Here is a 12,442-nt window from a genome sequence, read left to right on the forward strand (position 1 = left end):
TACTTGAAAGAAAAGGATAAATAAAAGAAAGTGAGGCTAAGGTAAAGAAAGCCTGCACGAGAAGCAAGCAAAAGTTCGATGAAATTTACCAGTAAAAGCACTTTGCCGAAACGGCATTTGTATTGTTGCTCGCTCAGTAAACAGACGGTGGGTGTTATCGATCTGGAGTAAAAGTTGAATCCCACAGGAGCTTGAAACCCTCCCGAAGTGGAGAGGTGGTAACCTGACTTTTTTTTCTTTAGAATCACTAATTGAATCACGAACAGAGTCATATTGGAAGTTCTGGCGTCGTAAAAAATGTTCGTAACATAGTTTCACCAGTAAACATTTTTGAAAATTGCGGTGCGTGCTTCTCGTGTGGGCTTTCTTTGCCTTTTATTATATATATTTTTTCTCTTAATAAACAATTTATCCACTAGTCCACCAGTGATTCTAAAGAAAAAAGGTCAGGTTACCCCCTCCACTTCGAGAGGGTTTCAATCTCCCATGGGATTCAATTGCTACTCCTGACCGGTAACACCCACCATCTGTTTACCAAGCGAGCAACAATACAAATGCCGCTACGGCAAAGTACTTTTACTGGTAAATTTCATCAAACTTTTACATGCTTCTGGTGCGGACTTTCTTTACCTTCGCTGAAGGTGATACTGATTACACTTTTTTTTTGTTGAAATTGAAGTATCTTGTATGTTAATAAGATTAACATACAAGATACCTAAATTTTCAGTTTTTTTTTTTTTTTTTTAATAATGAGATTCATAATAATCTTGTCTACTAGAAATATCAAAACTCGACCATTTACATTGGTATACATATCTAGTTTTAACTTAGCCTTGTCTGACATATTTTTTTAGATTTTCTCACGACTTATTTATGACAGAAACCACAAGAAAAAGAAACAATATAACATTATGTAATTAGTATCGCAAAAAACAGTATAGCCATAATGATCATATTATTAATATTAATGAAACATGTAACCAATTAACTTTAATAATTTAATCCGATTTCATTTGTACAATTTTGTCACGTGTACTCTTACACCCTTTCAACAGTATGTACGTAGATTTGTGTTTTTCATCATCTCTGAAGGTTGCTTGAAACTTCACATTCACTGACACATGAAATGTTTAAATTTTTATAGTATGTGCTGCGATCTCTTATTTGTGTTTCCATCTAATTTACAACAGAGTTTATAATGCAGAGCAGCATGAAAATAGCTTTGAAAGTCGGAGGGAAACCTGTTGACCTCAGTTTGAGCTTACAACATCTGAAAATGAAGAATTTCTGGGAAATTCAAATCCATAAATTGATAAAATGAAGTAAAGTAATACATAAATAAGCACAGAGGATATTGCATCAAAGAAGATATGCATCAAAAGTAACAATGGGTTTTATTCATAAATTTTTTTTTTTATGAATTGTTTTAAAAATTTTGATTTGATTTTTGACAATAATTTTAGTTAGCATTAGGTAATAAAGTCAATATAAGAACACACATTAATATTTCAAAACATTTATATACGTTTTCGTTTTTTTTAAATCGCATAAAAAAATTTACTCCACACATGCAGCAATTGTTTCATTATCAATGTAACTGCAAGCACTACATTCTCTAATATGATCAGTGTAATTTGGACACTTTTTTTAGAAGAAAATGCAAGTTTCTTCACTTTTGCTACTTGTAAATAAAGCCTCGTATTTTGCTTGGTGGTTCCAGCTTTTCCGGTGTTGAAAATGCTAGAGTGGCAACATTATCATCCACTATAACAAATTCGAATTCTTGAAAAAAAGTCTCTATCAAAGTCTCAAAATGATCCCACAAATGAATATGATAGTCTCATTGCTGAGCAATGAGACTATCATATTCATTTGTGGGATCATTTTTTCAGAAAACATTAACCAATTTTAAATAATGTGCAAAAGATTTTTTTTTTTTTTTTGTTTTTAGTATTTCTCATTTGCAAGAACATTTGGCCTTATTTATTCACAAAAGGTTCCAGTTAGGAAGTGTGATCAAAACTTCTGAAACAATTAGTGGCTATTCCACATCACCTTCTAAGCACTGAAACACAAGTTTAGTGATTCTGAACTCTGAAAGCACAGTTTGTGATTGTTCTTGGATCACGTTCATATTCAAAATTTTTTGGGAAGAGGGGGGGGGGGAGAAAGACATGGTCCTAGATCTCTGACAAAAATATCAGAGATGCCCAGAAATACAACTTCAATTTAGCCATTAGATCAAGCCATTATATCTACCTTTAAAACTCATTACATCAGAAAATCATTACAATGGATTTTGGAAAACACTGATTCCGAATCTTGGAGTGATTGAAGTGATAGAGGCATGGAAACATTTTTCAATTGTGGACTGTATCGGAATCATAGCTTTACTGCTCAAAGAAGTAAAAATGTCAACATTAAATGCGTGCTGGAAAAATGTATGGCTAGAGTCAGTTCATTTAGGAAACACTGTTGAACTGGCAGAAAATGGAATCGGTGTGATAGTAGAACTTGCTAAGTCAGTAGGAGGGGAAGGTTTTGATGATATGACTGCTAAAGATGTTCAAGAATTACTGGTAAAAAAGAGGCTGGTGAAGTGGGTTTGGTGGAAATGGCAATGGAGGTAAACCAAATCAATTCAGGGGATGATAGCACAGATGAAAATTCTGAAGTTCTAAATTTTACACTAAAAAGTATACGGGAAGGCATAAACTTAGCTGACAATTAGAATCTTACTTTTCAATGCAGAACCTTCGACTGAAAGTAGCATAAAGTTCAAAATGTAGCTTGAAAAAATGCTTAGTTCCATACCGTGAAATTTACAAAGATCTATCAAGCAAGAGCAAACAAACCCAGATTACTGATTTTTTAAAGAGAGCAGAAAATACATGAAATCTAGATGCTGCAGAAGAAAGTTCAGAAGAAGAAAATACTCTGCAACAGAGAAAACATTCTTGCTTGACTGAGCAGCAATGAAGAGGAAGAAAATTAAATGAACATACATTATCTGACACATATATGTATCACAGTTTGCAAGATGTTTGTTCAGTTATTATTATTTTTAATAAAAAATTATGTTTCCGATAGTTATAAAAAAATGGTGTATTTTTGTTAGCTTTTGGAACACAACCCTTCTTTTTTGTACTGGTTCTTAATTCCATATAACATGGTTTTGCACTTCATGAGATTTTATGGGAACCTAACTGCTGTGTTATACGAGGGTTACCTGTATATCGAAAACTATTATAAAGTGTTTTCAAAATACAGTCAATTCCGGTTATTTGGGACACACTGGGACTAGTGCATTTTGGCCCGATTAAGCAGCTGCCCCAATTATGTGAAGTTTCACGTAAATAGTTAAAAATACAGTGGAACACCCGCTCTACAATTGGTTCACTGTACAATCAAATCACGTTACAATGGACTCACCATAGTAAAGTACTGTTCACTACACGATGTGTAGTAAGTTGACAACTAGCTGACATTTCTGTTCACTGACATTTGTGGGTGGGGGTTAAAATTTAAAACAGTAAAAAGATAAGCAATCAATAATAAAGAACACAGCACACACAAATTGCAAGTAACACGATAAGTCAAGTGAGAACGGAGTAACAAGTTACGAAGCTTTAAAAATAGGAATGAAGAGAGAAGATTCTGAAAATTAATTTTTTTATATGATTCAAGATTTCATGGAAGTGTAAACATATTTCACCATAATAACCCACAGAATTCCAGCTGTTGGTATTATCACAAATTCAATAAAATCGAGTTTACTATCCATTTATGATAGATTTCACTAACAGAAAAGCCCAATAAACAGGTGACTGCTAATTGCTTTATGGTTTTGACCTCCAGAAATCTGACCGAACCACAAGGTACAGTCAGAGACAATCGTAGGGTAATCTCCAGTGCTTGGGTCTCCTGCCCTGATTAAACAGCATGTTGTCCAATTAAGTGAAGTAAACCCTGGCTACTTTTTCAATTGGGTTCTGTTCTTTAAGATTTGTCCCAAATAAACGGCTGCCCTAATTAACTGGTGGCCCAAATAATCGGAAAACACCGGATTTTGTTATGGAGATGTTACATATTTCTGTAAAGATATTAGTAGTCTTCTGAATGAATGGGCATTAAATAATGAATGGCATATATTTATTAATCTTTTAGCTGGTGCAGCATAAGCCTCAGGCTTCCTTGCACTATATGGCTAGTAATAATAATAATGTCTGCCATGATGTTTCACAAAATGTGGGACAGCTGTGCAACAGAAAAACATATTGAGTGGCAGTGGAAAAAAGAAAGAGAAATTTTTACTAGGAAGAAGTGATATAAAATAAGTTTCACTGGTTGAACCAAAAAAGGTTCTTCTTCTACCTTTACATATAAATCTGGGATCAATGAAGAATTTTATGAATATTCTGGATAAAGAAGAAAGTGGATTCTGATACCTAATGGAAGCATTTTCCAATTTAATAAATGCACAACTGAAAGAAGGAATTTTCATGAATTTTCCAATTTAATAGATGCACAACTGAAAGAAGGAATTTTCATGAATTTTCCAATTTAATAGATGCACAACTGAAAGAAGGAATTTTCATGAATTTTCAATCCTAAAAATTAATGTTATGGAAACAAAGCTGTATATGTTGAACTAGCAGCTTGGCAATTTTTAACTCAGTTATATATGGACTTCTTGCAAGAAGGAAAGGAGATAATTATGAATCTCTGATGTCAACTTTACTGCAATATAATAAAGATATGGGCTGCTGAATGTCTTTGAAAATTCATAATCTTAATTTCCATGTCAGTATTTTCCCTCAATATTTAGGAGATGTAAGTAATGAGCAAGAGCAACTCTTTCATCACAACATATCCATGATGGAAAAGCAATACGAAGCTGGTTTCTTAAGAGGGAAAACAAAACAGACTATAAGAAAAACTCTCTAAGTGGCAAACATTTCTAAGGAAATAGAATGTAAGTAGTACATTATATTTTGATTAAAATATTTTCAAATGAATGAGACTCATTTTTAAGCTAGGATATGCGTGATAATGGTCATTCATTAAGTTACTAAAATTTCACTGGAGATGTGATCGAGACATAATTTGTCATTTTTTCTGGAATCAGCAGATCAATCTCCTTTAGAAACTGCAAATTTTGCACTAAAAGGAAAATTTTTTCCTCCTTTTCCTTGTTGGCCTGTGTTATTTGAGTTTGTCATAGTTTCATCCTCAAAAGGAAGTTTTAACATGTCATATATTTGAATAGCAGGATTTTATTTTACTACTGTCTAACAGATGAATTTTGTACTATGATAGTATCATTTTACATTCAGTTAGGAAACTTTCTGATCACAACATGTATTGATTCATGAGCCAATGGGTGAACTTCAGTTTTTCTCACCTGCATTTGTAGGGAGGTGCTACAGTATGAAAACTTGGTCCTTGAGGTTGTCACAGACATTCTCTCAGATATGCCAGACAAGCTGTACTTGCTACCTGGGAGTCTAAAAGGTTGATGGAACTGATATTCAGGTGACACTCGAGTCAGGTTAACCCAATTTTGGCAAAGTCCGGACGGTCTGTGACAGCCAAATCCTCTGTTTGCACCTTCACGATGGTGGGACTTTTAGTAATCCTGGGTATAACCTCCATGCACAAGTACATGGTGGGTGATCACCCAGGTGTGAACCAACGTAAGCAGGGGTCAAGGTGTGGTGCCCACACCACATGGAGGAATGCCGACCCTCTATGTTACCAGGCAGTACTAGGTGGTAGATGACTCTCATCAACCGGTGCAATACCACCACTTTGCTTATTGGAGGCTTGAAGTGGTGGAACCCATGTTTAGTCTCTAGAGCTAAGTTCCGGTCAACCCTTCCCCATCTCTTCCATCATGCAGTACGACTGATGACTTTTGAGGTTATGATGAACATCATGGAGAGATCCATTATTCCTTACATTTCGAAGGTACAGTTCTAAAACGGTTTTCGCAGGCCGGCCACTAGTTAGTACACCTGACCAACTCTATTGGTAACTCTCTAGGAGGCTTCCGAATCAGTTAGTGTATAATCTTGATACCTCTACTCTGCTTGTTTGTTTGTTTGGATTTTTTTTGGCGCATTAGCAACTACGGCTATGATGCGTCAAGACTAGGTAATATTTAAAAATTTTTTTTTTTTTTTTTTTAAATTCTCGGTGACCTAATTAGTAAGGCCACCATGTCCATATATATAATAACAAAGATATAAAAAATAAATCAATAAAAACGTAACAATAACATAAATTAAATACAATTAAAAACCTTTATTAATTTAAAATAGCTAAAAACAGCCGACACGTTGTCATTGTCAGATAAAATCTGACTGAGTGTATACGGCTCAGTCAGATGATTAAAAGCGGTAAGACGGATATTGCTAAAATCTGGACAGTCAATTAAAAGGTGTCTAATCGTTAAAACTGTGCCACAGGACACACACATAGGAGGGTCATCAGCCCTCAGCAAAAACGAATGAGTTAAATGACTGTGTCCTATGCGGGTCTGGGCAAGAACAACTTCCTCCTTACGATTCCTGCGCAGAATAGACTGCCACGGTTCAATTACAGGCTTTATACGATATAATTTATTTCCAGTCTGTCTATTCCACGAATCCTGCCATTGGGAATGAACCTTTTGATGTACTATTTGCCTGTAGTCTGTATAGGGGACTAACAGGCAGCGGTTATTATTGGGAATTGCTGATTTGGCTGCGGCGTCAGCCAAATCATTTCCCCTAATCCCAATGTGGCTGGAAATCCAGCAGAAGCGGATGTCATATTCGCGTTCATGGAGAACGTGAATCTTCTGCTGAATACTAGACAGAACTGGATGAGGATTATACCTCACAGATATTAAAGCCTGTAACATGCTAAGAGAGTCGGAGTATAAAATGAACCGTTGGTATTGGCATTTACTAATTTGATCCAAGGCTAACTCAATTGCGTGCAGCTCTGCAGTAAATATGCTGCAATCAGAGGAAATCTGCTCCGATATAGTGCTGTCTGTAAAGACAGCAGCAGATCCCACATATGATTCTGACTTCGAACCGTCTGTGTAGACTGGCGCGAAGTCGGAATATTCAGTTCGGTGTGCTGAATGAAGCTGCAGGTAGACCTCTACTCTGCCAGACAGTGACTGGAGGGTTTGTTTGTTTGTTTGTTATTTGGTTTTTAGGAGCATTAGCAACTAAGGCCATATTGCTCCGGGATATGCGGTGGTCATTCCCTGACCTTTCCGCATCCTCCGTATTTGGTGGTGAGGGGCTCGAACCCCGGTCTAATCAAGAAGCGTGTGCTACGCACTACTGCTCCTTCCCACCTGGCTATGGAGGCGCCTGACTGGAGGGAGTCCAAGTAGTGTGTATGAGGGGGGCATTGTCGAGACCACGTTATGTCAAGGATCTGGGTATATTCTTACCATGTGTACGCCATATCCAAAAATTTCATTACTTCATACAGCATGTTCCACCCACTTTTTCTTACTATTGAATATACCATGAATTGTCAAACTAATAGAGCAAGCTTATCTGCAAAGAGATCTAAACCTCCCAAATGCTTCCTAATTCATTTCACAAATATGTGGTCTCAATTCTAATCTCAACGATGTCCATTTCCACTTGCAGTCTGCCAAACTCCATATACTTCTTCTGACAGAATCTCACTACTACTACTGCTCATCTAAGATGCTCAAATTATTTGCTGTATGATGCCTTTCACCTCAAAGGTGGTACTTGTGCATATGTCCATTCCAATCTTCCCTGTCAGAGACTCGGTAATTTGGAATCTCCTCTCTTCGAACTTCTCTAGCTTAAAATCTCTCTATCTCTCTTCCTTTCCCTGGTCGGATTACTGTTTCAAAACTTCTGATGTCAATGTTTCCTCAGATCATGTTAGTGAAATTATTCTTGCAGGAATGGAATCCTTTATCCCACATTGCACTTTAAAATCTTATCCTTTATCTAAACCTTGGTTTTCCAATAAATGTGCAAAGGCTGCTCAAGAGAAGAATGTTGCATACCGTAATTGGCTTGTTTCTACTTCTCCAGTTTCATTTTCTGCCTACACTAAAGCACGCAACAATTGTAAAGCAGTTATTAATCAGCCCAAACTACAGTTTGAACAAGCTAAGAGTAGAAAACCTGCTTCTTGCCCTAATGGTAGCTGAGCATTCTGGTCTCTTGCCAAAGCTATTGGCTGCAACTTTTGCCCATCTCTGCTTCCACTTCTGTCCAAACCAGATGGTTCTGTTGTCACTTCAGCCAAGTATAAAGCTGACCTGCTAGCATCCCATTTTTCTTCCAACTCATGTATTAATGATCTTGGTAAAACACCTCCCATTCCCAACATGCTCTAATCAATGCCTCCTGTGGTCTTCCGTCAAAAGGATGTCAGAAGGATTTTGACGAATCTTGATGCTAACAAAGCTCCAGATCCCGATGGTATTTCTCCACTTGTCCTCAAAACCTGTGCCGCCTTTTTTCACTTGCTTATTCCAAAGGGTGTTTTTCCTTCTTCTTGGAAATTTGCTCATATCCAGCCAGTTCCTAAAAAGGGTGACAAATCCCTCCCATCCAATTATTGTCCCATTGCAATTACTTCTACTCTTTCTAAAGTAATGGAGAAATCAATTAACCGCCAACTCTTAAACTACCTAGAAACTTTCCATCTGATCAACGATCACCAGTATGGATTCCATCAGTGTCGATCCACTGGTGATATTCTGGCTTACATTACCATTTATGGACTAATTCAATGGAAAGGTTTGGTGAAACACAAGTAGTTGCTCTTGACATCTCAAAGTCTTTCAATCGTGTTTGGCATAAAGGTCTTCTAAACAAACTTCCATCTTATGGTTTGCCAACTGTTTTTTGTAATTGGTTATCAGTTTTCTCTCTGATCGCTCACTGAGGGTGATGGCTCTCTGTCTTCTAACTTCTCCACTAATGCTAGTGTCCCCCCAAGGTTCAGTTCTTTCCCCCACTCTTTTCCTCTTGTATATTAATGACCTTCTTCTATTGACTGGAAATCCCATCCATAGTTTTGCTGATGACAGCACATTGCATTCCACTTTCCATTTTGAGAAACCTTGCCCTGTTCAATCAGCTTCAACTTCTCGAAAATCTGCTACCAATTCCTTAAATACCGATCTTCAGGTAATTCTCCAGTGGGACGAAGACAACTTAGTTGATTTCAATCCTTCTAAAACTCAGTCATGTCTTATATCTTGCAAAAAGGATTCTTCTGCTCCTATGCTTATCTTTGGTGACACTCCGATTTCTAGGCAAAATGATATATCTCTTTTGGGGATTACCCTAACTTATAATCTCTCTTGGCACAAGCTCATTACAAATATTGCTTCCTCTGCATCTAAAAAACTTGGTTTTCTCTTTCACTCTCAGCATTACGTTTTTTCCAAACAGCTGCTCACTCTGTATAAATCGCAAATCAGCCCTACCATGGAATATTGTTCCCACATCTGGGGTGGTGCCCTCAAAACCTCTCTCAGGCTTCTTGATTCCATTCAGAAGAGAGCAGTTAGGTTAATTAATGATTCATCTCTAACAGAGTCTCTCCACTCGCTGTCTCATAGAAGTACTGTTTCTGCTGCATGCCTCTTCTACAGATATTTCCATGGGCACTGTTCTTCTGAATTGGCTTCTATAATTCCCACTCTCGCACTCAAAACAGTCACGTGCAGCCACCAGCCAACATCTGTCCATTTACTGTCCAACTTCAAACTCACAGAACCAACTTTTCATCTTCCTCGTTTATTCATTCAACTGCCGTTTTCTGGAACAACCTTCCTAAGTACGTATTTCCTGAAAATTACAGTCTACAGAAGTTCAAGTCCAATTCCAACAAATATCTTCTTTCATCTTCCCAACCTCCAACCCAAGCACGGTATTAAGTACTACAGGTTCCAATACCTCTTGTGTTTGGGGTTTACATAAAAAAAAAAAAAAAAAAAATCTGGGTTTAATTCTGATGTTTATATATGTTTACCTCTTTGATCTTGATTTTACCTAGTATCAGTTCTTTCTAGTATCATAAACAGAAGCCACAAATGAGGAACAAAGTAAAGCAAATCCTCGCTAATCTGGTTACAGTTAATCTGGATGTCGGATAATCTAGATTGAAATATGAAAAATTCTGTTCACAGTTAAGTATCTTAAAAGACACATGGGATTTAGGAAGGCAGATAAGTCACTCTTACTGTGCAGGGATAGACGGAACATACATTACATTGTCTTACATGTTATTCAGTATCATTGTTAACCCAAGTCGGATGGATGTTATTGCTTATATCGCTTCATTTGTGTACTTCTTTATACGTATATATGTACATAAGGTAACCTTTTTTTTTTTATAATTATGGGATCTAAAGAATTGAAAAGTAGAATAAAAAGAAAACACGTTACTTTAACTGTCATTAACAAGCTCAAAGTGATAAAACAACTTAAAAATGGCATTCCTGGAAAAAAAAAATTGCTGAAGAATTTGGTATTAGCCAATGGACTGTGTCATATATTAAAAAACAAAAAGAATCTATAAAGGCATTTGCTTTAAAATTTGATGCGGGAAATGATAAAAGCGGTGTATCAAATAGACAGACATTAAAAAAGCCAAAAAGAAATGTTGCTGGAAGAAGCTGTATTTAAGTGATCAAGTACCAACGCTACTTGGTCATTCACAGCAATGATCAAGTAGTGTTGGCGTGCGATGCTAGCATCACCTGATAAATGTATTGTCTTTTTATAGTTTTTAAATAAAGGCTCTACAGAGATATTTTTTTAATTTATTTTTATCAGCACTACCTATATTTTATTTATTAAATTTTCCATTTATTTGTGTGTTCTAAGATTTTGTTCTTTTAAGGTTATCTTTTGCTTCGCTAATCCAGATGTTCAGTTTCATATTATTATAACATATTATAACAGTTCAGTTTCATATTATTAAATAGCATTTAAAAATAAGGTTTGCTTTCAATTATCTTGCTATTATTTACTAAATTTTTTTTGAGAAAATTCAGCAGCCTCATCACCTGGGTGCAGATTTGTTAAGAGGTTGAGGTATTGTCCATTTCAACTGTGCACATTGAGGTAGTGGCCTAGTCTGGGGAGTACCCAAGTGGTGTTCCAACACTTTTGAGTAGCGATACAAATGGTTACCTACAAGAAAACAGATTACAAGGCGTACAATAAAGTATATTCTAAATATCAGTTTAAGATGTGGTTTAAATTAAATTATCTAAAGTGAGACATTTATCACCGTTTATATTTACTTAACTAAAAAGAAATTAAGATTTAGTAAGGATTTTTTCATCTGTCTTTAAACATTACTGCATCACTTTTATACCATTTTTTCTCTTAATCTAGAATAACACTCCTATACCACGACTGCAGATAATACCCTGAAAAACTTACTGACAACTGGTTTCATAATGATATCACACTCAAATTACTTAAAATATACTATTCCAATCAGTGATTCTCATCCTTTTCAAAATGTCACCTGTATTCATAATTCATTAAACATCTTACTTATAAGGACATCTTACTGTGCAACACAGCAAGATGTACTATAAAATTACAAAGCCCTTCAACTAATTACAGCTGAACAACTCACGAGCATTGTAAGATGCATTTCACATATGTGTTTGACACTTGAATAATGTAGGCTGACCCAGTCAAGATCATTTCCCTCTGTAAAAGAGTACGTATGTGGATCAGAAATTGTTCATTCCTGCATCATCCATAATTCTGTAATGAACAATTTGTAAATAAATGTACTAAACTGCATTAAGACGTAATAAATTTAGAAAACTCTTTAATTAAAATTTATATTGGTATGGCAAACATTTCAGAACCCTTTGATTCCCTTCTTGAGTGGTGAATAACATAAAAATATAAAATAATTTCAACCAGCATTTACATGTTGCTACTGAGGTGAACAAAATGAAAATTATAAAGAGATGTCTTATTAGATGGAGCACAGTGAATCCTCCATCTGTGTTATATCAGACTTGGAGATCATAACCAATGTCAGAAACTGCTATCTACTTATCAAGTAGTGAATTACGTATCAAGTGTTCCTGATAATTAACAGATAGTTCAACTAATGCTGACTGTAGTTTTTGTGTATCTCTATTCATGTAGGTAGAGGCTTGTTTTCTGCAGAAGTAAGTTAGTCATACTAGGAGGCTGAGTGGGTGGGTTGGGATTTTACCAATGTTTCTGTTTACTGTTTTGATGAAATGATTTTGTACATGGTATGCTTCCGAAAAAACAGTGATGCTCACGACTCGGGTGTGCCAAATCACTTTATTGGATATTCCCTCTCCTCCTTATGTGATTCATCTCTGACACTTACATGATTGAAGTCATATACAAGAAATACTGGAGTA

The 12,442-nt window shown here is 36.0% G+C and overlaps 1 protein-coding gene across 3 annotated transcripts in view; it reads right to left on the reverse strand.

The window, feature by feature from the left end:
* The window catches only part of S1P (membrane-bound transcription factor site-1 protease), a 680,544-nt gene that overhangs the window by 14,045 nt on the left and 654,057 nt on the right, over positions 1-12,442 (reverse strand). The window contains exon 27 of one of the 3 annotated variants that reach the window (XM_090381734.1): positions 11,081-11,207. The exons of the other annotated variants lie outside the window; for them this stretch is intronic. Coding sequence (XP_090237860.1) covers positions 11,081-11,207 — 127 coding nt within the window. The remainder of the gene's footprint in view (positions 1-11,080; positions 11,208-12,442) is intronic. 3 annotated transcript variants of the gene reach the window in all.

The sequence above is a fragment of the Mastigoproctus giganteus genome, chromosome 9 (assembly GCF_048544385.1).
Source record: "Mastigoproctus giganteus isolate SK-2022 chromosome 9, ASM4854438v1, whole genome shotgun sequence".
NCBI classification, from domain to species: domain Eukaryota; kingdom Metazoa; phylum Arthropoda; class Arachnida; order Uropygi; family Thelyphonidae; genus Mastigoproctus; species Mastigoproctus giganteus.